This window comes from Dromaius novaehollandiae, chromosome 17 (genome assembly GCF_036370855.1).
Source record: "Dromaius novaehollandiae isolate bDroNov1 chromosome 17, bDroNov1.hap1, whole genome shotgun sequence".
NCBI classification, from domain to species: Eukaryota; Metazoa; Chordata; class Aves; order Casuariiformes; family Dromaiidae; genus Dromaius; species Dromaius novaehollandiae.
The window spans coordinates 4,531,752-4,555,211 of NC_088114.1; the positions used below are offsets into that span (position 1 = coordinate 4,531,752).

At 39.5% G+C, this 23,460-nt stretch overlaps 1 protein-coding gene across 1 annotated transcript in view; it reads left to right on the forward strand.

Annotated features, from left to right (window-relative positions):
* The window catches only part of DNAH10 (dynein axonemal heavy chain 10), a 59,493-nt gene that overhangs the window by 20,404 nt on the left and 15,629 nt on the right, over window positions 1-23,460 (forward strand). The window contains exons 27-59 of the mRNA XM_064522019.1: window positions 112-345; window positions 446-568; window positions 1,355-1,588; window positions 2,097-2,320; window positions 2,811-3,080; window positions 3,170-3,353; window positions 3,653-3,787; window positions 4,201-4,353; window positions 4,905-5,093; window positions 5,203-5,349; window positions 6,275-6,466; window positions 6,645-6,763; window positions 6,942-7,100; window positions 7,440-7,575; window positions 7,708-7,830; window positions 9,275-9,409; window positions 9,711-9,927; window positions 10,388-10,507; window positions 11,430-11,575; window positions 11,994-12,146; window positions 12,694-12,954; window positions 13,618-13,790; window positions 14,111-14,204; window positions 15,249-15,416; window positions 15,718-15,906; window positions 16,547-16,718; window positions 17,781-17,984; window positions 18,778-18,858; window positions 19,275-19,472; window positions 20,118-20,279; window positions 20,850-21,024; window positions 22,300-22,481; window positions 23,260-23,396. Of these exons, the coding sequence (XP_064378089.1) occupies window positions 112-345; window positions 446-568; window positions 1,355-1,588; window positions 2,097-2,320; window positions 2,811-3,080; window positions 3,170-3,353; window positions 3,653-3,787; window positions 4,201-4,353; window positions 4,905-5,093; window positions 5,203-5,349; window positions 6,275-6,466; window positions 6,645-6,763; window positions 6,942-7,100; window positions 7,440-7,575; window positions 7,708-7,830; window positions 9,275-9,409; window positions 9,711-9,927; window positions 10,388-10,507; window positions 11,430-11,575; window positions 11,994-12,146; window positions 12,694-12,954; window positions 13,618-13,790; window positions 14,111-14,204; window positions 15,249-15,416; window positions 15,718-15,906; window positions 16,547-16,718; window positions 17,781-17,984; window positions 18,778-18,858; window positions 19,275-19,472; window positions 20,118-20,279; window positions 20,850-21,024; window positions 22,300-22,481; window positions 23,260-23,396 (5,589 nt within the window). The remainder of the gene's footprint in view (window positions 1-111; window positions 346-445; window positions 569-1,354; window positions 1,589-2,096; window positions 2,321-2,810; window positions 3,081-3,169; window positions 3,354-3,652; window positions 3,788-4,200; window positions 4,354-4,904; window positions 5,094-5,202; window positions 5,350-6,274; window positions 6,467-6,644; window positions 6,764-6,941; window positions 7,101-7,439; window positions 7,576-7,707; window positions 7,831-9,274; window positions 9,410-9,710; window positions 9,928-10,387; window positions 10,508-11,429; window positions 11,576-11,993; window positions 12,147-12,693; window positions 12,955-13,617; window positions 13,791-14,110; window positions 14,205-15,248; window positions 15,417-15,717; window positions 15,907-16,546; window positions 16,719-17,780; window positions 17,985-18,777; window positions 18,859-19,274; window positions 19,473-20,117; window positions 20,280-20,849; window positions 21,025-22,299; window positions 22,482-23,259; window positions 23,397-23,460) is intronic.

Sequence of the window (23,460 nt, forward strand, 5' to 3'; positions counted from 1 at the left end):
GTTAGATAATATGTGCAAAAATTATGCTGAGCTAACTGATTTTATTTTTGTGATCGGATTATAATTCTCTACCTTTTGAAGACTGAAACACCTTTTTATGCTCATGTGCAGGGTGTAAAGGAAATAGTAGAAACATGGGAACACATGAAATTCACTGTACAAAAATACTTCAAAGGCACTCGGGAACGAGGCTTTATTCTGGGATCTGTGGATGAAATTTTACAGATTCTTGATGACAACACTGTCAACCTTCAGAGTATTTCAGGCAGTCGATTTGTGGGCCCTTTCCTGTCAACTGTTCACCACTGGGAAAAAACTCTGTCGTTGATTGGTGAAGTAATTGAGGTAGGGAGGAAAGTGCTGGACTAAATAATTAATGTTTATTATTTATAATCAGGGCTTTCCATTGTGTTTTTTCTTTGATGGTAACATTTGACTTTCTTAGATCTGGATGGTGGTTCAGAGAAAATGGATGTATCTGGAGAGCATCTTTATTGGTGGAGATATAAGATCACAACTTCCAGAGGAAGCCAAAAAATTTGACAGCATAGATGCGGTATTTAAAAAGGCAAGTAACTGTCTTGACTTACAGTGAAAATAATGTTTTAGTGTATTTTGCTTTCAATTCCATAGTTATCTGTGGTCTTCTACTCAGAAATGTTATTTGCAACACCACTGATGATGGTGTGTTATAATGAACTGGAGATTAGGAACCCAGGAACTCTGGTGTTATACTTCACTTCTGCTATACACAAAGACTTCTCTTAACTTAGCTAAGTTGGGCAGAGTCATGATCCTTAGCTGGCAGTACTGGGCAGGCAGGATCCTCTTCTCCTTTCATTGGATATACCTTTTTACCATGATAGTATGAAGCTTAGGTGTGTTTCTGTAGGTTGAGGAGCTGTCTCTATGCAAAAAAGGCTTTGCTGGTGTAGTACCGTTGTTCCTATACTGAACACATGCTCCCAGTACAAATACGGCTTACTTTTCTTTTTCCATCTGCAAAATTGAAATAATACTGTGATTTGAAATGCTATGTGTTTTTCACTTAAATACCATTGTATACTGGAGCAAAATCAAATATGTGCTTACATTTACTCGTCTTGGGATAAGGACTTGTCTCGCTTACACTTGTGCTTACGGCAGTATCTCCTATTTATGCTCTCAGCTTTGAGAACATACCATCTCCATATGTTCCTATAGCACTGCAACAATAGGAAACCATATTTGAACTACCTCAAATTCACTTCTGTAAGAAATTATGTTGCTTCTGTGTTTTATCACTTGCTAAATATAATTCGATATAATCCATTGCTCTTCAGTATTTTCTAAACTTTCTTTTCTCCCCGTGTAGATAATGGATGAAACTGTGAAAGAGCCAGAGATAAAAAAATCCTGTGAAGCCCCAAATCGACTGTCAGACCTCCATCATATAAATGATGGCCTGGAAAAATGTCAGAAAAGCTTGAATGATTATTTGGATTCAAAGCGAAATGCCTTCCCAAGATTTTTCTTTATATCCGATGAGGAGTTGCTTAGTATCCTTGGTAGCAGTGACCCACTCTGTGTCCAGGAACACATGATAAAGGTACAATGTCCAGCTTTCCACAGTGCTATGTGCTTTTAGATGTTTTTACAGTTTAACAGAAAATACCGTACATGCTGTTAAGGGTGCACTAATATTTTTTGCAATAAAGAACATCTTGGCAGCATCTTGGAGAAACTTCTGAATAACCAAATCAAATCCAGTCCTTGGTCTATCCTGCCTCTTAGACTGGCCAGTATCCATTATAGTAGAGGAAGGTTCAAGATGCCCTCGAATGATCAATCATGAAATAATCTTCTTGTAGCTCTTGATAGATCTTTATTTTCTGGAAAAAAATAAATGTAATTTGGGCCAGATTATCTGCTTGTTTATTCTACGGTTGGGCTTATGAGTATTCATCAACATTTGTATTTGATTACTTAGAGTGGATCCATTTCTCTTTAGAGTCCATGGAAATTTCCTTTCAACATTAAATGGGGGCTAGCTACACTTAAATCTTAGAAGCTTGGTTTCTCAAATGCCAGTGAGTTTCTTTGTTAATGCATTTCAGATGTATGATAACATAGCTTCCTTGAGGTTTCGGGATGGTGATAGCGGTGAGAAAATCGCAACAGCCATGATTTCAGCCGAGGGAGAGGTGATGGAGTTCCGACAGGCTGTAGTTGCAGAAGGCAGAGTGGAGAACTGGATGACAGCAGTGCTAGCAGAAATGAGACGAACAAACAGACTCCTTACTAAAGAAGCCATTTTTCGATACTGTGAAGACAGAAGCAGGTGAAACAATCAGTGTGTCAAGGATAACATAAATAACCTTATATGGTATTATGAGCCTGTAGCAATATAGAAAGATAGAGACTTCATTTTTTCATTTATGCACAGTTTAGCCTCTGTTTCTGTGTGTGGAGGAGCATGGATACCTGCATATATAGTATTTTAACTGACCAGAAAGAGCAGTATGTTATCTATAGTATGTCATTTCCTAAGTCTTGAATGTTCATTTTTAGTGATGTGTGCACAGTGTGTTTTTCTCATTATGAATTGTACTTAGGCATTACACATGGAACAGATAGCTTTTCTATGAGAGAATTTCCTAGGCTTTCAAAATAGTGTATCATACTTTGACAGAATTTTATGCATCTGTAAAGTTCTGCCCATGTTGTAGTTGCTGCAGAAATAGAAGGAAGAACTCTGTTTTTGTCCTTAGGATAAAAGAGTGCTTCTTGTAAACAGTAACTCAGACTCCCTCACTGTATGTTTCCCATAGAGTCGATTGGATGTTACTCTACCAAGGCATGATGGTGCTGGCTGCTAACCAGGTGTGGTGGACCTGGGAGGTGGAAGATGTCTTTCGGAAAGTGAAAAAGGGAGAAAAACAGGCAATGAAACTTTATGCTAAAAAAATGCATCAGCAAATTGATGACCTGGTTACCTGCATTACAAAGCCTTTGAGTAAAAATGACAGGAAAAAATACAACACTGTTCTTATTATTGATGTTCATGCCAGAGACATTGTTGATACGTTCGTAAGGGACAGGTAAACCCTCCAACCTATTTAGAAAATACCAAATCTGTAATTTTTATTCCCATCGTTTTACTTCATGTGAGCAAGCCTTTCTTGTGTAGCGTTCTGCAGGCTCAGGAGTTTGAATGGGAAAGCCAGCTGCGTTTTTACTGGGATCGAGAGCCGGATGAACTGAATGTGCGGCAGTGCACGGGCACATTTTCCTATGGTTATGAGTATATGGGTTTGAACGGACGACTCGTGATCACCCCACTTACAGATCGTATTTATCTTACGCTCACACAGGTATATGTTCAAGGAGATTTTTACTAACATGCCCTTTTAAAATACACTTCTGCGCAGTTACATAATTATTTTATTGCCACTTGGCTATCCCCTAGGAGACAACGTGAACATTAGTATATTTGGAATAAGTTGCAATGTCCTTCTAAGGATTGGTTGCAATAACTTCAAAGATAATGTAAAATGCATTCATAGATCAAAATTTAAGGCTTTTCATACCCAAAGATTTGTTAGTGATTTTGTTACTAACCTAATACAAATGTAATCCAAGCTTTGCTTCGCTTTCTGATTTGTCTCCACAGGCTTTATCCATGTTTTTGGGAGGAGCACCAGCAGGGCCAGCAGGTACAGGGAAAACAGAAACAACCAAGGATCTGGCCAAAGCCCTGGGCTTGCTGTGTGTAGTGACAAACTGTGGAGAAGGCATGGATTTCAAAGTAAGAGTTAAAACACTCTTTTCTCTGATAAAGTGCCAGCTACTGCCCTTTGTTGGTGCCCAGGATATGGACGTATTCTGAATTCTGAATACATACTTTGCTTGGAGCTACTGTGCAATTGATAATGAAATATAGTAAAAAATGTCTATTTTGAATAAATTACTGAAGGAATTTCAGGATTCCATCTGTGCTTTCAAGGAGGGAGAGCAGTGACCAGATGATATGCATCTAAGCTCATCATAGGCAATCTGCATGGCAAGTAACTATTGGAAGACCCTATGACAGATTGCTAGCTCCGCTATAAAAGCTCCAGGTTCTACCCAGTCATTAAGAGTTTTAGCATACCTCGATGTTTGCTGATGCTGACTGTTTTATATACTCATTGCTGAAACTTTTTTCTTGTTGGTTTTTAGGCAGTTGGTAAAATTTTCTCTGGTCTCGCCCAGTGTGGAGCATGGGGATGTTTTGATGAATTCAATCGTATTGATGCTTCTGTACTTTCAGTCATTTCTTCTCAGATTCAGACTATTCGAAATGCTTTAATGAATCAGCTGAAAACATTTCAGGTAAACATTAACAGTCAAAAGTAAGCGTGAAAGCTGGTCTTGTGCTTGAGGCTAAGATTGAGGGCTAAACCCCATCACTAGGTCAAAGGACTGTTTCTTCTGTAACACATTTGTGCTGAACATTTCAAACTGCAAAATATGTGGTATCAGTTTCAGACATGTTAAGTCCTTGTTGACTTTTTAGTCCTTTGCTAGGTTCTTTCTTTGTAAAGAAGGATATTAGTAAGCTTATAACAGTAAAAGGGATAATAGTAATTAGGGATAGAAGTAACTTAACTTGATATAGGTCGTGAGGCTTAGTTTACTGATGTTTATAAGACTTCAGGATTCTCAGACTGAAAATTTGACCGAGAAGCATGAAATGTCTTGATGATTATATCCAGGATGCAAATAGCCAGATGAATGTATCTGGATGAATATCTAAAGCTAAATTTTTGGAATGTTTTAACCTAAGTGGGTTCCCTAATATTACTGTTTTTCTCTTTTAGTAAATAGTGCTATTTCATTTGGTTCCAAATACACATTGTTCTAACATTTCCTTATGGTTTTAGTTTGAAGGACAGGAAATTACCCTTGATAACCGAATGGGCATTTTTATTACTATGAATCCTGGTTATGCTGGCCGGACTGAGCTCCCTGAGTCTGTAAAAGCTTTGTTCAGGCCTGTGGTTGTTATTGTACCTGATCTCCAGCAAATCTGTGAAATCATGCTGTTTTCTGAAGGGTTCCTTATGGCAAAGGTAAGAAAATTGCATTGCTATCCTTATGAATGTACACACCTGTGTATACATGGTCAGTGTTTGGCTGTGACTTACATGCTTGTGATTCTCTAACTTAACTCTCAAATAGACCCTTGCCAAAAAGATGACAGTACTATACAAGCTGGCTAAAGAACAACTTTCTAAACAACATCATTATGATTTTGGACTGCGGGCCCTCAAGTCAGTGCTGGTGATGGCTGGAGAGCTGAAAAGAGGATCAGCAGACCTCAGTGAGGTAGGCTTGTGACTTAGTTACCTTGGGCAGATCATCTTTTTCATTAGGAAGAGGATGTGTTTACACATCTGCTATAGTTTGTATGCCTTGGAAATAGTAGCACTTGTGTTACTTGTCATTGTTTTCTTGCTGAGTTTCATCGTGCCCTCCACCACCAAGTTAGGATCAGAACTCAAATAAGTAGGGAAACCTATAGAAAATGAGGTATTTTACTCCTTAGTGTGTATTTTATACGTGATCTTGATGTTAAATGCAGGATGCAAATAAGCAGATGAATGAATTTGGATAAATAGCCAAAGCTAAGTTTTTTGAACCTTTTACCCTAAGTAGGTGCTCCAGCCATGCAGCTGTTAATTATTTAGCTCAGAAAGTACGACATACTTATAAGTGAAGGTTTTTCATGCTGCATTGATTATTATGGTTTTCCTTTACACCTATTTTTTATTTCGATGTTGGCAGTTATGATGCTCAATTGCCTAGGGAAATTCTTTTTCAAATTTTTGCTTTAAAAATTGGAGAAAGCTGGAAGAAACTCTCCTATGAAGTTATGCACAGATTTGCAGGTTGGTGGGAATTTGATGTTAAATAATGATCTCAGGGGGACTACAGAGCTTGGGTATGTTCATAAAACAGTCGGTTATTTTAACATCAAATCAGGTAAGCAGTGATGTGGGCCACTCCAGGCATTCTTATTTGACATTCAGTTATCAGGATAGAAAATGGCAATATATTATTCTTTAGCTTTTGATCAGCCTAATCCTTATAAAATGGTCTTTGTTTCCAGTAGTAACTGATTCCAAGAAAGTATTCCCAAAGCTGTGCTAAAGTAATCAGGCAATAACTTTCTAGAGGCGTTTGAAATTATTACATATTAGATAATTGGTTAGCTATTTGGTAGAGATTGATTCTGCTATGTTTTGTTTAGGATGTCGTACTGATGAGAGCTCTACGAGATATGAATCTTCCTAAATTTGTGTTTGAAGACGTACCTCTCTTCCTTGGCCTAATCTCTGACCTGTTTCCTGGCCTGGATTGCCCTCGAGTCCGCTACCCTGACTTCAACGATGCTGTAGAACAAGTGCTGGAAGAAGGGGGTTATGTTGTTTTACCAGTCCAGGTAGAAAAAATGTTAATTGCTTGAGTTCTTGTCATAAACGTTAGGGTGGATCTGCATTTATGCACTCTGGAATGACTCCTGCAAAATCAGGAGAGCTTAGTTGGTATAGTCCAGCTGCTGATCTGGTCCATAGATGGTTTACAGACAGCAGTCTATTGAATCAATATGTATTTTTCAGGTGGATAAAGTAGTTCAGATGTATGAGACAATGTTAACTCGTCACACTACGGTGGTGGTTGGACCTACTGGAGGTGGCAAGTCAGTTGTCATTAATGCTTTGTGCCACGCTCAAACCAAGTGAGTATAGAATTTGATACGTGGAAATCAGGTTGTAAAATGGCACAGTCTATAGGCTGCATTATTCAGCCATGTGTAGTCATGGTAGGATCTATAGCTGACTGTAAGATTTGCTTGGGTTAACATGAGATGGTATGGAAAAGCAATGTTAATATTGCTTTTATTGCTCTGTCTCTAGGCTGGGATTACTGACAAAGCTTTACACGCTGAACCCTAAAGCTATGAGTGTGATTGAGCTGTATGGGATCCTTGACCCTACCACACGAGACTGGACAGATGGAGTCCTGTCAAACATCTTTCGGGATATCAACAAGCCTACTGACAAGAAAGAGCGAAGGTAGACAGCTAGAAATCATGATGATGATTTTTAGATATTTTTGAGTTTTATGTTGGTATTTTATTGTTATTAAAACAAAAAATATTTGATACTGCACAATTTCAGAAACAAATATAAAATGAATAGAAAGTCTCTAGGGGTCTGTCTGTCTGCTCTTGTGAGTTTCCAGCCTCAGTGAGATGAACAGAAGCTATTCAAATATCAAAAATGCACAGAAAGCTTCAAAACACGTGGACTGCCACAAACACCTTTGATGGACCATCTGTATTCTGAAATAATTGTTAATAAATAAAATCAGAGAAAATCAGTCATTGTGTCTCTTGACTTCTGTGTCCACAGGTACATTCTGTTTGATGGAGATGTGGATGCTCTCTGGGTGGAAAATATGAATTCTGTGATGGATGACAACAAATTATTGACATTGGCAAATGGAGAGCGGATTAGGCTCCAGCCTCACTGTGCTCTGTTGTTTGAGGTAAGTGATGAATGTACAATCTAATACATGGGAAGGGTTAGATCCAGCCCTGTCTGCAAAGACTGAAAAGCAGTTACTGTGGCTGTTCTTCATTGTTTAAGTGTATGATTATCCTGTATGATTATTTCATAGGTTGGAGACTTACAGTATGCATCTCCTGCCACAGTATCCCGCTGTGGAATGGTCTTTGTAGATCCTAAAAACCTGAAATATAAGCCTTACTGGCAAAAATGGACCCAAGAAAGAGGAAATGAGGTGGGAATTTTTGCACTTCATCAGAGTATCTGTATTAAATTCTGAACTGTGGACAGATGTTAAAAACCTTTGTAAAGGCAGTCTGATCTTCTGAATTCCCTTATAGTTCATTTGTTGTGAAGGCCTCTGTCACTGCGTTCCATTATGTATGTAAATACAAGCTAGCTCTCCTTTAATTTTTGTGATGGAATCATATTCTGTTAGGATGAAAGCAGTGGGAGAGGGGCTGATATCTAGAATTAAAGGCAGAAATTAACATAAAGGCAAACCAACTGACATTAAAGAATATTGAGCCTATAGCACTTTTATATGCAAATGTATGCTTGTTCTGCAGAGTTTTGTGTTATACTATGACGAAAGTAAAATACAACAAACTGATGTAGGATAATTTACTCCTAGGGAAAGTTCGTGCTCTTCACAAAGTTTAATTAATAGTACCTATAATCTTACAATAAGTTCAAGTATCCGTCTTTATCCATCATTAATTCCTAAATTGATTTCCACTATTAATTTATTTTTTTAATTTGGATATTTTAATAAAAAGTACAAGATTAATTAATGGTCTTTCATTTTTGTGTGACACTACTTGCTCTTTATATAGATGAAATTTAAATTTTAATATAAAGCAATCAATATACATCTGTATGAATTATAGCCATTTACAGAATAAGTATCTTTTGTGCAAACAAATATGAACCATCCGTTCAGCCAGCTGCTGCCACCTGAATAGGTGCTGTTTACAGTAGTTTTGGCAGCTTAGGGAAAAGTGAGAGTCAAAGCCCTCCATTCATACCAGCAATTCACCCTTAGCTGGAGCTCGGAGGTCAGGAGAGTCGTTGCCTTAGACCCTCTCCCTCGTCAGTGCAGAAAGACAGGCACCTCCAGAGTGTTGTTAGGATCTTACTGGGAAGGAATACCATGTTCTCTAGAGGTATCTGTCTGTCTCCATTATCTCTGGGGGAGCATAGTGCAATTATGATCTAAATATGGGAACCTCAGCTAATTGCTTACAGGCTGGGACAATAATAAATCTGATCACCAGGGCTGCAGCAGAGGGCTAGGGAAGAGTTCCCAGCTTTTCTAACTTCTGGTTGTTTCTGTGAAGTTAAGATCTAAGAAATTAGCTAACCTAATCTCCAAAGAGTTAACAGAGAGATTGCTTAGGTCCTCATTGCATACATTTAGATTGAAAACTGTAGTCCACAGAGAGCTGAAGTAAGACAACTTAGTTGCTATCACTTGATGATTGTAGATCCACTCCTGCTGAAAACCCAGTCCATGCAAGTGTCACATTTCTTCATGTAACTGTACCCTGTCTTTGATAGAAGTGAGGCCTGCAAGAGCAGTCACAGCTGGTTAATGAGGTAGTGATGAGAAACCCTGCTGCCACAAATCAGCTTTCAATGTTTCTGTGTGCTGAATTATTGTCCTTTTCTTCCCTCAGCAAGAGAGAATTGAGTTGAATCATCTCTTTCAAAAATATGTGCCCTACCTTATTGATATGATCGTAGAGGGAGTTGTGGATGGCAGACAAGGAGAAAGGCTGAAGACCATTGTTCCTCAAACAGATTTAAATATGGTGAGGAATACAGAATAATGGTTGAAAAAAATGAAACTAAATCGTGGAGAGAGAAAAAACCTCCCAAAGAAGATGCAAGAGTAGAGTCCATGCTGAAATGTCAGTTTCCTAGTGATGAGCATCAGGAGACAATAGAAACAATTGGTTCCTGACAATGCTCTTCTACGGTCATTAATACTCATATTAATAGATAACACCTGTAAGGACAAAAGATCATTAAACACTCAGACAGCTGAAAAGATATTAAGAGTTTTCATGTGCTTAAATGTCAATTCTGTTTGCATGTCTTGTCTTACAACAGGTGGTGCAGTTGACTGTGATGTTGGAAGCTCTAATTGTGGCACAACCTGATGACCCCGATGTTCTGGAGTGTTTTTTCTTGGAAGCTTTATATTCCTCCCTAGGTGCTGCCATTCTTGATACTGGAAGAATTAAGTTTGATGAAACAGTTAAACGTATTTCCTCTATGTCTACTGTTCATGATGACAACATCCTAGCTAAGCCAGGGGAGTTGCCAGGTAGGATTTTCTCATAATTTAGTCTGATTCCCTTTGATTATATTAATAAAGCCTTCATTTCCACGAAGGCAGAACATTGTTCTTCCTTCCAGCTAGCTATCCTGGATGCAAAAGATGTTTGATGATCTCTGAAGAACTATCACTGAAAACCCTGCAGAGACACTGGTGCTAGATGACTCTCAGCTACTGGTTTATCCTCAAACAATGTTTTTCTATGCCAGGCTGAAGAGATAGACAATGAAAACCAGTGGAAGGGTGCTTCAAAGGGGATGATATGATCCAAATGCTGGACTAGGAAAATTCTGGTTGATGTCTTATTGGGTTAAATAACAAGTAAATGGAACACAGTGTTGTACCACTTGGTCCAGAATCTTACCCTTTATTTTCATCTCAGTCAGATTATTTTCTCATTAAATATTTCAGTGCCCTAGAAAATCTCCAATTGCTAAACGCTTTGCAGGTCAACTACCAACTTTGTATGACTTTCATTTTGATGGATTTAAAAAAAGGTGGATACCTTGGATGAAACTTGTTCCTGAATATATTCATAAACCTCAAGAGAAATTTCTTGACATTCTAGGTAAGATAAAATATAATGATGATGTACCTTTAATTTATAATGTGCTGCCACTGAGTGGTGGGACTTAGCATGAGACATGTTCTATCTGTAATGAAGGTCATCTAATGAGGTTCAGCTTGTTGTGACAGGACAATTCAGTTTCTTTAATGATCTCGTCCTGGTGGTTCAGAAGGAGCAGAGTTGAGCTTTGTAACATTGTGTAATAAAGAAGTGAGGAAAGAATGAAAAACTTGTTTCAGCTATTAAGGCTTATTGGGAATGAACAATGCCTTTTACAAGCCAGAAGAGCAGAAGATAGATTCATAGTTTCCTCTACCAAAAATGCTAGAAAAACTCTCAGTCACTGGTTCAAATGCTCAGTAGATGAAAAATACATTCTTACGGCTGTTATCTGTTGTTACTTCAAGCACTCTGTAATGGTAACAAGTGCTTTTCATAGTTAATGACAAATGAATAGATGTTCTTTTATAGTAATACTTCAGCAAGCACAGGTTAACTTCACTGACACAAGAGAGATTATCTCTAAAGGTGTTCCTAGTGCAGACTGTTCATAAAGAACAAAATTCATATTTGTAGAGTACCAGGAAAATGCTTATGATCCTTATAAATCCTGATTATATCCTTGAAATAGGGATTAAACAGAGCTTAACTGGTCCATGACCCTCCTATATGGAGGAAGATTTCCCTTCCAATATATGTATATAAGAGAAAAGATCCCAACGCTAAAAGCTCAAACAAGAGGTGGTTGAGCAATTAAAATTTTCCTTCAACGTTGTTAGTAAGTTGATACCTATTATTATACCTTTGTGCAATTGCACGTTAATACCTTGTGAGTCCGATCCAGCACTGTTCTATAAATATAAATCCCTCAGCTGTACTGAATTTTAATTTAACCTGCTATCATATTCGTGATCTTTTTCAGTGCCTACGGTGGATACAACACGCACTACTTGGTTGCTAGAACAGATGGTAAAAATAAAACGCCCGGTTGTTCTCGTAGGTGAATCGGGTACTTCTAAAACAGCAACTACACAGAATTTCCTAAACCATCTGAACAAAGACCTTAATGTATGTATGAGGCATTTCATGTTGTTTGTAAAGCTGCATTTTCATTCTTTGTCTTTTTGTTAAATTTGCATTTTGAAGCCTGAATCTGCGGGTAGAAGTACTGACTTTGATGAAACCTCACATAGTACAGAGGTTGACTGGAAGCTCAGACCCAAAGCATGTGAAGGATTTGAGAATCCTTCAGCTCAAAGACATTTTGTTCTGTTCTACCCCATAGAGATTCAGTTTTATAAAGTAAATATATACTTACCAAAGTACTAAGAAAAAGAATTTTACTTTTTTTCATCTTCTGTAATTCAAGTGAATAACTAGACCGGAGCAATGTTCCTCTGTTAGGAAGAATATTTTCTAGAATGCTCTTGTCAAAAGAAAAAAAAGAGGTAAAAATCTATTCTTATTCATTTCCTGTCCTCTGCAGCTGCTGCTAGTAATTAACTTCTCTTCTCGTACAACATCAATGGACGTTCAGAGAAACCTAGAGGCAAATGTAGAGAAACGGGCTAAAGACACTTACGGGCCCCCTATGGGAAAACGTCTCCTTGTTTTCATGGATGATATGAATATGCCAAGGGTAAGCTGCCAGTGTATTTGCAAGGTAATATAGCAACATGTGGGGTGGCACTGATGTGGTCCTTTCATACACAGATACAACTAATCACAAGTCAAGGAGATTCATGTCAAGTGCATAACTGGATTTCAGCTTAGGGTCTTCAGAAGAGTTGAAATTGTGTGCAGTAGGGATTATTTCTGTCTATTACAATATTTGTCCTATATGTTAGAAATATCTCCTTTTGGAGACATTCTTTTGGATCAGTTTTTATGCCATTAAAATCATGTCTTTGTGGTCTGGTACTCCCTGGAATTGGTCTTCTGTAGAAACCATCCTTTCCTCTTTATGAACTGTGCAGGAGGGTATTTGTTTACCTTGGAGCAGAGGCACTTTTCCCGTATGAGACATTGGCATGAATGTTCTCAATCAGTGCTAGAGCTTTACAAAGTGTCACTTAGACCTTCTAAAGTTCTACCAAGTATGGAGCTCAATATTTCCACATTTATAGCAGTCATTGTCAGGCTGGTGTACTGTGCTGTAAATATCTTGGCTCTTTTGCATTACAAAGGTTGATGAGTATGGCACACAGCAGCCCATTGCCTTGTTGAAGCTGCTGCTAGAAAGAGGTTTCTTGTATGACCGCGGGAAGGAGATGACCTGTAAAATTCTTCGAGACCTGGGTTTTATCGCTGCCATGGGGAAAGCTGGAGGAGGTCGGAATGAGGTTGATCCTCGATTCATCTCACTCTTCAGTGTTTTTAATGTACCTTTTCCTTCTGAGCAATCACTGAATTTGATCTATGCCTCCATCCTGAAAGGCCACACTGAGGTAATTTCACTGTATTTAAAAGGCTGCTTAAAAGGCTTACTATTTTTAAATAGACGTTTATTTCCATATTATCAAAAGACCTGAAATCCTCTTTATCAGCTTTCCCTGTTCTTATTTAGAACCTCATGAAAACCCTTCCTTTCCTCTTCCCTTCTCAAGAGATGTGTTTACACAGAGTTGATAAATTCATGAATGATATGTAAACTTTCAAGCTAGGATATAATTTGTAAAACCAGTGCTTTTTTATGAACCATTTGGTTATGGTTCTATAACCGAATCCCCAAGTTCAGCAAACTCTTTCCTGAATGAGAATGAAAAATTTAATATAAAGCAGTAAAGTGCATCACTAAACAATTAAACTGCAATATTATACAAGAGAAGAGCAGTTTATTTATTCTGTTATGGAAGTGCTGTAGAAATCCCAGTCACAGAGCATGACCGTATCATGTTGAGCACTGTACAAACTCAGGACTGGAGATGGACCTTGCCCAAAACATTTAACTGTAGGCTGTCCATACTACACACTAATGTGAATTTCTAAAAATCCTCAGTTATTTGAAATATGACAAGCAGGGTTAAAAGTTGTAAAGCAGAATATGTTGAGAGCATTCAGTTCTCTGTGAGCAGTCTCATGAAAACACCTCTTCTTTCTCATGTTTGCAGATGTTTAATGAGTCTATAGCAACCATCTCTGACAGGATGACAGTGTGTACTTTGGAGCTTTATAAAATGATTGTCCGTGACCTACCCCCTACTCCTTCCAAATTCCATTACATTTTCAATCTGCGGGATCTTTCCAGGGTCTATAATGGACTTATTCTTACAACCCCAGAGAGGTAAGAGTAGAAAAATTGTCTTCAGTGGCCCTACACCCATTTACATTGGTTGAATCTGGGTGAAGGTGAGATAGCTCAATACATGAAAAATAGTCACAGTTGGTCACTTCACAGAGCCATCACCATACAATGGGAAAATGTTCTTTCTTAAATAGGATATCTGGAGGTAAAGAGGCAAACAAATTCATTATTCTTCCTCATGAAAAGAACAAGAACAAAAAGAAGAAAAAAAAGCCAATCCAGGCTTTGGTCAGTGCTACATGGCCTTAGGGATCTTATTGACTCATTTGGCACAGTCTGATATTCTAATGTTAATGCAGGTTCCAAACAGTCACCCAGATGGTTAGAGTCTGGAGAAATGAGTGTCTGAGGGTTTTCCATGACAGGCTGATTAATGAAGTGGACAAGGCATTGGTGAGTAATTTCTTTCATTTTTCAGTAGTCACTGACTACGTTACTAGGGCAACTAATTTACAAGAGCAACATTACGAACTGTTGCACTTATGTCCTGCAGTCAGACTACAGACTTGTCTGACCACTCTGTTGCTCCATTAATTTAAAACATGGTCATGGAGTTTTTTTTCCTAAAATAAAGTAACTGTAGAAGAGTAAGTGAGCAGATCTGCATAGGAACAAAAAGTGCCACTGGATTCACTGGTCCAAGTGTCACTGGATTCACTGGTCCAGGAAAAATTGGTTAGCAGTGCCACAGGTGACATAAATGAAGTGTGAGAGCAGCATGGGTGAAAACTCAGGAAATCACTTCCTTCTCAGGTCAGTATCTTCCTTTTGGAAGGATTGTGTCAGAATGTGACTATACAGTCAAGTAGGGGAATAAAAAGGGGTAAGAGCTGAGCTCTTACACAGTGCATTCAGTTTTGGAATCCAGTTTTATACCTTGAGAATAAGAGGAGGATTTGGACAAAGTCTACGTATATATAAGCAACTTTCTTAGATGGAAAGAGGTAGATTTCAGTGGCCTCAGATTCTCCTGCTTAAAATTTTCTCCTCTAACATAAAAGACACATTTTCAGCTCAATTTTCACAACTCAGAATAATTATACTGCAACTTTTCTGTATTTGTACATTCATTCAGACCTTTCAGGTTTGTGAGAAGTCTTGGCAGCAAGACATCAATATGAATGCTGAGAGGGAAGGTTGATTAATATTTATGCCAAAACATAATAATGTATTTTTTGTAATAAGCTTATTCTTTCCTGCCTTAAACTTCTGCAGTCCACTAGCTTGAATAGTTCCTGAACTGCTTATTAGATCATTTTAGATCATACACAGAACATATTAGGACATTGTGATCTTTGGGCTTTCTAGTGACATCAGTATCCCCGTGAAATCAGTTGATATTTGAGCAAGAATTTGCATCATCACCCCTCTGTATGTTCCCAGATTCAAAATCACCTGCTTTGTTGAGTTGTCTGACTCCATTTCATATACTCAAAGGTACAAGGCCATATAAAACACCTGATCGAAGAGAATTTCCCCGATGAGTTGGAGCAGGCCATGAGGGATCCTATTCTTTTTGGAGATTTCAGAATGGCACTGAATGAAGGAGAACCTCGTATTTATGAAGATATCCAAGACTATGATGCAGCAAAAGCTCTCTTTCAGGTAGTGTGCTTCAGCTTGGAACTGTGCCTGATTCTGACTCTGTGCATGAGGAACCAGCAGGAGCCTGCCTCAAACCATAAGGAAATCCATTCTTCTGTGTGGGCGTAGAATTTTCACTGTTACCCTTTTGAGGTCTGCAGTAATGAAAATTAAGGATCAGCTACAGACTCCACAATGCTTTCCAGTGATTTATGTTCCCTGGGGATCTTTTATGCAGTATGGCTGCTAAATGGGTTGTTATTTTAGTAATGTTATTGTTTCCCTGGTCTCCTAGTAACATTCTGTCCACCTTTCTCTGCAGGAGATTTTGGAGGAATATAATGAAGTTAATATTAAAATGAATCTAGTTCTTTTTGATGATGCTTTGGAGCACCTAATCCGTGTACATCGCATCATACGGATGGATCATGGCCATGCCCTGCTCATAGGAGTAGGAGGCTCAGGAAAGCAGTCTCTCACGAGACTGGCTGCATATACAGCTGGATGTGAGGTTAGTGACCCCGCACCTTCACAGTGAAAGCATACAAAGAAAACAATATTGGTATCAGGATTAAACTGGGGTAGCGGAGGAGAGGGAGAGAACGTCAATCAAAGTAAGATCAGGGTGGCACCTGTTCCCTGTAAAGAGAGAAATAGGGTGGGGTGATTGCCAGGAGGTGTAAGAGGACAACTTTGTTGTCAGTACCTGAATCTGGGGACAGAAAGCAAAGATGGGTTCGGGGGTGAAAAACTAATAGTCCCTAACTATTGCTTGTGTTACTGACCTGTATTACAGCAGCATTCCAGGGCTTCTTGAGGAACCTTATTGTGATTGTTACGGTTGTATTTCAGATAGGAATTGTTCTTCTTCCAAAGGTACTTTCAGTCTCTTATAGAAGCTGGTGGCTTGGAAAGGAAGAACAAAAAGGGAGGAGGAACACAAAGCAATTGGGAAGTGCAGTCCTGTGGGGTTGTACATATGTAATTGTTTAAAAAGAATGCAGTGCATAATATTTTTATATTATGCATTTGTTGATGATAAAGGAGCCAAACCAAAACCCTTGATCAAAATCTAATGGAAGTTAAATTCCAGATCTCCTACCCTATCTTGGGTCCATCTATGTCTTCTGAGTATATTTTTACATCCTTAGGTATTTGAGATCATCCTGAGTCGAGGATATGGAGAAAATAATTTCCGAGAAGATTTGAAAAAGTTGTATCTGAAGCTGGGTATTGAGAACAAGTCAATGATCTTCTTGTTTACAGATTCCCATGTAGCAGAAGAGAGTTTCCTGGAACTCATCAACAACATGTTAACTTCAGGTGACAAAGGCTGTCTGACTTACTGCCAATCAGTATCTGCTTGTGACTCATAATCTCAAAGGCACCCTTGATCCAGCTATTAATGTTTCACCCTGTGTCCTCTGCTGCTTTAGTTTCAGCTTAAGGACAAGAAGGTTACACCTTTAAATACTATCTGAAATGATCTTGGCCTTCATAATAGCTTTTTGGCATTTTTATATGGTCATTCTAGGGCATCTAGGAAGACTGTTGGGTTAGTTCGCTCCGATCATGGTGGTGATGCCAAAGTCTCAGACTTATTCCGAGACTGAGGTACATTTTGATAGAAACATTGTCTTGGGGGCATTTTCAACTGCATTCAGGCCCAAGCCCACCTCTTCTTCCATTGCCTTTTGAATAGCATTCCCCTGAATTGCAGCAACTGCTTCTGTACTTCCAAAATTGTAGTTTAGTGTACGCAACAGCTGAAAATGCGGAGTGGCTGGTACTGTGTGATCAACCTCTCTGTAGAAGTTCTTACACAGTCTGATTTGAAAACAGATGTGTTAGATCTCACCCTTTCCTTGGTCTAGTTTTCCCTGGGTGTCTGCATATGTAAATGTAAACGCTATCATTCTTGCCTCTGGATCTCTCCCATCTCTCTTCTGATGTCTTTCTCTTGTTTTACTCCCATTCTGTTTAGGTCAGTCAGTAGATAACTTACGCAGTATTAGCCATGTGATTGAGAGAATTAAAATATGAATAGATGATCTGTAGACATTAATGAAGTTTTTCATTGTAGAGTTAAAAGCACTTTGTGTTTTGTGATATTTTGTATATGTTGTTGAAGCCCGAACCAAAATGAAGTAATTTTTCCTCTAAATTCCCATGAACCATCCTAAGTACTTCCTCTCTAATTTCCATGGAGGGAGAGAAGAAGCACAGAAAGATTAACAGGTTTGAAACTACCCAGAATCATTTTTGCTGACCCTAGGGTTAGAATTCCTGACTCTCTGGTTTCTGATCTGCCCTGTCGCCAGCCATATGGTTTTCTGTTACAGTCAGCATAGTTCTCACTAGTATTCTTCTGTTCTTATGTTGCAGGAATGGTGCCAGCCCTTTTTCCAGATGATGAAAAAGACACCATATTAAGTCAGATTGGAGACGAAGCTAGTAAAGCTGGAATGAGCCCAGCTAAAGAGAGTGTCTGGCAATATTTTGTAAATAAATGTGCAAGCAACCTCCACATTGTCCTGGGAATGTCCCCAGTTGGGGACACCCTGAGAATGTGGTGCAGGAATTTCCCAGGTATCAATCGTATACAATGCTTAGTCCCTTCCCTGTAAGATACAGGTTTGCAGGCAAGAGAAGGTCTCTGGTGGACATGCACAGATGTTTGGCAACTAAAGCTAAGCAGAGCAGGTTTCATGATTAAGGATTTGCAGTGTGTGATTTTTTTCTGCAGTTAATTACCACCTATCAGTGGGAATTATTGATTAACATTTACCAGATCAGTTCATTTTCCAGTTGAACAGCTAGAAATCAATTGGTCATTCTCACTGAACTGGAAAGGTACAAACAGATGGCCTGTGTCTACAGCCTCTCTTCTGTAGTTTACAGCAGAGTGTGTGGTATTAAATCATTATGAAACTGAGATGGTGGTAGGAGAAATACTTTTTTGTATCCAAAGCCAGAGTCAAAGCCAGAAGGGCAGGGTGAGAGGGACGCCTGCTGGGTGCTGCTCCAGAGCAAGTGGCTGGAAGTAGCTCTAGGGGAATCAACAGAAACCTCAAAGGGGTGCTGATGGGGATCCCAGCCTAGGCATGAAGATACCTTGTTACAGTTCTTTACTGCATTCTGTACAATAGTACATCCTAAGGAATGGTACTTTGGGGTTAGCAGGAAACAGGTGCAAAGTTGATTATTTACTATTAAAATGGAGGTACTGATTTTGTGGTAAGTCTTGTTGCTAAGCAGGAGTCAACTAAGACAGATCCTGTAAATTCTTGATACAAATAAAGTTAAGCACAGGCCTGTCTTCCAGATTACGGGCTAATGTTACAAAGGAATTGTTCTGATAATATTATTCTTTTATTTTAAGGTCTTGTCAACAACACTGGTATTGACTGGTTCTTGCCCTGGCCTCCCCAAGCCTTGTTTGCAGTTGCAAAATCCTTTGTCGGTATGTAAAATGTCAGTATTTTTAACCCCTTAACTCTTAGGATAGTCCAAGAAATATATTCTTTGCTTTGAAGGTATTGTAGGTCTCATGATTTGCTTTCTCATTGGGGTTGTTACTTTGACTCTAAACTGGTGATGCAAAATCATGATCAAAAAGTGTTTTCTGATAGAAGTTTCTTACTCAAATAGATTTTAAAATTTTCTAAAATTCAAGCTCCCAACACTGGAGACAGTGTGGCCTGGCTACCAGCATGCCTGGGTTCTTTTCTGAGCTCTGCCTTGACCTGCTTTTTGCCTGCTTTTGCGGAAAGCAGACTTTTTTGTGCCTTGACTTTGATGTACATAAAAGCAGGAAGATGATAATTGACATACTCTTAAAAAACTTTGGAATTTTTTATTTCTCCTGCCCAATTTTAGGAACTAGCCCACGTGTCCCATCAGAGAGCTCGGAGTCGGTGATTGAGCACATAGTCATGGTACATGAATCTGTAGGGGATTTCAGCAAGAAGTTTCTGCAGAAACTGAGACGTAGCAACTATGTCACACCAAAGAATTACCTTGATTTTATCCATACTTATTCAAAATTGCTGGAGGAGAAAAATGAGTTCATTTTAGGTAAGGCTGTGTAGATGCTTTCTCCTTCTTAATAAGTGATTTAAATATTGTAAACAGAAAAATATTTTGTGATGAAAATCCCACATATTACCCACATAATGCAAAAATAATTTTATCGATTCTATCTCAAGTGCTGTGCTTGATTCTGGTTTTGACATTGGACCAATAACCTTGCCACATGTGAATGTTCAGGCTTTGTGTCAAATAGTCGGCTTTCCCCAAATTCTTTTATAGATAAACCTGAGCCAGAATCTCCAGTCCAGACATTCCTCTGCTTGGGGAGAGTTTCATTAGATCTGAATATACCAGCTCAGTCCAACTCAAGGTTTGACATTCTTCCTCAAGCAGCAGCTCTCATTTATACATCTGTGGGCACTGAAATATGTGAAGAGGGTAAAACATGAACAGTGTCATATGAAAAGGAAGCCATGGCACAGGTTCTCTATGTAGTGGCTCAGATGGCGTTAACACCATCTTGGATGGCAGACTTAGGAAAGGAAAAATCTCTTCCACTGATCTTCCTTTTGTAACCTAGGATGCCTGCTGCAAAGTATAGCTATAAGTGTATCTGCTTTCTGTGAGATTGTCTACTACTGTGTTATAGTACCAATGAATCACTAATACTTCTCTCTTTTTTCTACCTAGCACAATGTAAACGTCTGGATGGGGGCTTAGATAAACTGAAGGAAGCCAGTATGCAGCTGGTTGAGCTGAACAAGAAACTTGCAGAACAAAAGATTGTATTAGCAGAAAAATCAGCTGCCTGTGAGGCTTTGTTACAAGAGATTTCAACAAACACAGCAGTAGGCAAGTAGCTTACAGCTACTGAGGTGTCCTGCGGGGTAAGCAGGGCGCACATAGTCTGTGTTGGATTGGGAGATCCTCTTACGAGCTCCAGATGCTCCAAGAGATGACCCTCTTGTTCTGTCTCTGCTGATCCAGTGTCCTACTACAAGAGTAGGTCTTATATCCTACCCAGATTGCCATCTTTGCAATGTATTTGGCCTACAGTACTTTATACTGATGATCCAACCCAGTGCTGTGTTCTCCTCCCCTTCTCTTCCCTTCCCAAGGTGTCAGGAGCAATGGAGAAAAGAGGCATTAGCAAGAAAAGGACTTTATTGATTCTGTAAATGACTGTTAGCGGAAAGACACAGGGGAGGAATAGGAGGAAAAGTGGTTATGTGCACTCTTACGTGGAACACTGTGTTCCTAATGAAAAAGTGATGGGAGGAGCCCTGTAAACGTTGGCAAGTTACCAGCAAAAGGGTACTGAGCTGATGGTAATTTCTGATTTTGAGCCAGGAACACATCTATTAGTATAAGTTCTGGATACAGATTTGAATAATCCATTTATGGTTCTGCCTTAATTCCTAGCTGAGGAGAAGAAAAAAATGGCTGAAGAAAAAGCTGTAGAAATAGAGGAACAGAATAAGATTATTGGTGTGGAGAAGAAGGAAGCTGAGACAGCCCTGGCTGAGGCCCTGCCTATTTTAGAAGCTGCCAAACTGGAGCTGCAAAAGCTTGACAAATCCGATGTTACTGAGATCAGGTGATTCATTTGGATCTGCAGTAGTGTAAACTGTTGGAAATTTACTGTGGGACCCTTGTTTGCAGGGGCTGAGCCTTAGGCTCTCCTTCCCCACCTGCATGGTGTGTGGGTAAAGGTCCAGGTGCAGAGTTCACAACAAAATCCCCTGATTCCTAGTCCAAGACTTCCCCACAAGCCTGTTCTTCCAATTGTATATTTTGTGTCTTCCCCATAATTCCCTATCGTGTGTGTGACCGCAAAGCGGGCAAGAGAGGGTCGGATACTGGCGGAGAGAGACACTCAAGATTCATAAGGGGTGAAACAGGATAGGTTTAATAAAGGACTTACACTACAAACTGCATGGGGAACCCCAGGAACCGTGGGGAGGGATTGCTGATGGGAGGCTGCTGGAGGCACGGGTTGGATGCACAGGTTGGATGCCCAGGCGGGACTCGACTCGTTGTTCCTAAGGGCCCCTTACATCTGCTAGAACTATTTCCTTATCTCAGCTGTGCTGACCTTGAGAAACTACTGTCCAGGAAGCAGCTAGACATTGTTGACAAAATGGAATATGCATGCCTGGCCCTGATGGGAATTTGGTCAGTGTGTAGTTTCACACGCTGGGCCTGCTACCATGTACTCTGCCAGTCGCTGACTCCTTGCCAGATCTTCCACAGGTGTTCTCACTACACTGCGTCTGATGCACTGGGAACTGCTATGGGTTTTGCATAAGCAGTGGCTGTTCGAATCCCTTTATTCCTCCTCTGTTTTTATTTTGCATGGATAGGAACACACAACACTTACTTTTCAGGGATGCTTTGAGAACACGAAAATGTATTTCTTTGCTGAATTAATTCCTGTGTTTTTGTAATACATCTTGTATTTGGGGACAGATGTAAAGGTACATCCAGTCCTTGGCTGTCTTGGAAATAGCAATGGCGCTCCCTTCCCTGCCACACTTGTTGGGTTTCCTTTCTTTTGTAGATCTCTGGATTCTTCTGGTACTGCTCCTCCCAATGGACATCTGCTTCACTAGCCTAGGAAAGAATATCATGGCTCAGGGTTTTAGGCCTTCCACAAATGAAATACTTTAGTCTCCTGTTGATCAAATTGTCCAAATAGAATAATTGTTTTTGATGCCTTGTCTAGTTAGTCTTCCCTTGTCTGTCCCGGATTATCTTTTTCACTTTGTGTAGGACAGTCTTGTCGTATTGCAGTGACTCTCTTAACAGGAAGTATCTGTGTCTGGCATCATGTGCTTTGCCTCCTCCATCGTCTCCTTCATCTATTTTCTAGATCTTTTGCAAAACCTCCTAAGCAGGTGCAGACTGTCTGTGAGTGTATCCTTATAATGAGAGGGTACAAGGAATTAAACTGGAAGACAGCCAAAGGAATGATGTCTGAGGCAAATTTCCTGCGATCCCTAATGGAGATAGATTTTGATGGAATTACTCAGAGCCAAGTGAAATCCATCCGAGGTAAATTACTGACCTGTGTATGTGGGATGAATGTAGCATCTTCTTAATGTGACTTCCCATGTCATCAGCAGTCTTTCCAGCATTGTCAGGGAATGTGGGATTCACTTTGTGTGAAGGAACAGCGCTGTCCACAATGACGCAGGTGTTACGCTGTTTGGGTGACTGGGTTTTTCAGCGCACAAAGACCTTTTGCTACTTACTACATCCAGTTTATGTCTCAACTAGGGTCTCAGGCACTTCTGCTTAGACGGAGCAGGAAATAAACAGGACAGCTGAACCGGACTGTTGTCTGCTTTTAGCTACTTAGAAAGTAGCATGGCAATTAAGATGTGGTATGCACATAGTGGAAAGAAGATAAGCTACATATAAAGCTTATTGGCCAAACCTTGCTTATGCTCGCATGAGTGTAGTCCAGAGTAATTCCATTAAGAGGGGAATTTGGCCCTTTTAACAAAATGGCATCTACCTGCTGCTCGGAAAACAAACCAGGATCTTGAGACATGCTGAACAACTCATGAATGCACTGGCTTCTGTACAAAGAACTTGAGAAATCGCTAGCAATATTGTGCTTGTATTGTTACAGCCCACTAGCTTCATCTTAAGGTCAAAGTCTCTTTAATATTCTGACAAATGTTTCATATTGGCTATCACAGCATTGCTCCAGGGCTACAGAACTAGAGTGGCACTTCAGTTAATGCTGGTGGGGAAAGCTATTTCTCTGAGGATTTCTGCACTGTAATTCAACTCACCTGCAATATTTTTGTGTTTCCCCATTTAGCTCTGTTAAAGAATCTTAATACTACCTTCGAGGAAATGGAAGTTGTCAGCAGAGCAGGACTGGGAATGTTAAAGTTTGTGGAAGCAGTGATGAGCTACTGTGACGTAGCTAAAGAAGTCAGGCCAAAGAGAGAGAAGGTAGAGTGTGTGGATTTGAACTCAGAGGAGATGAAGCATGACTCTGATGAGAAAAATAACACTT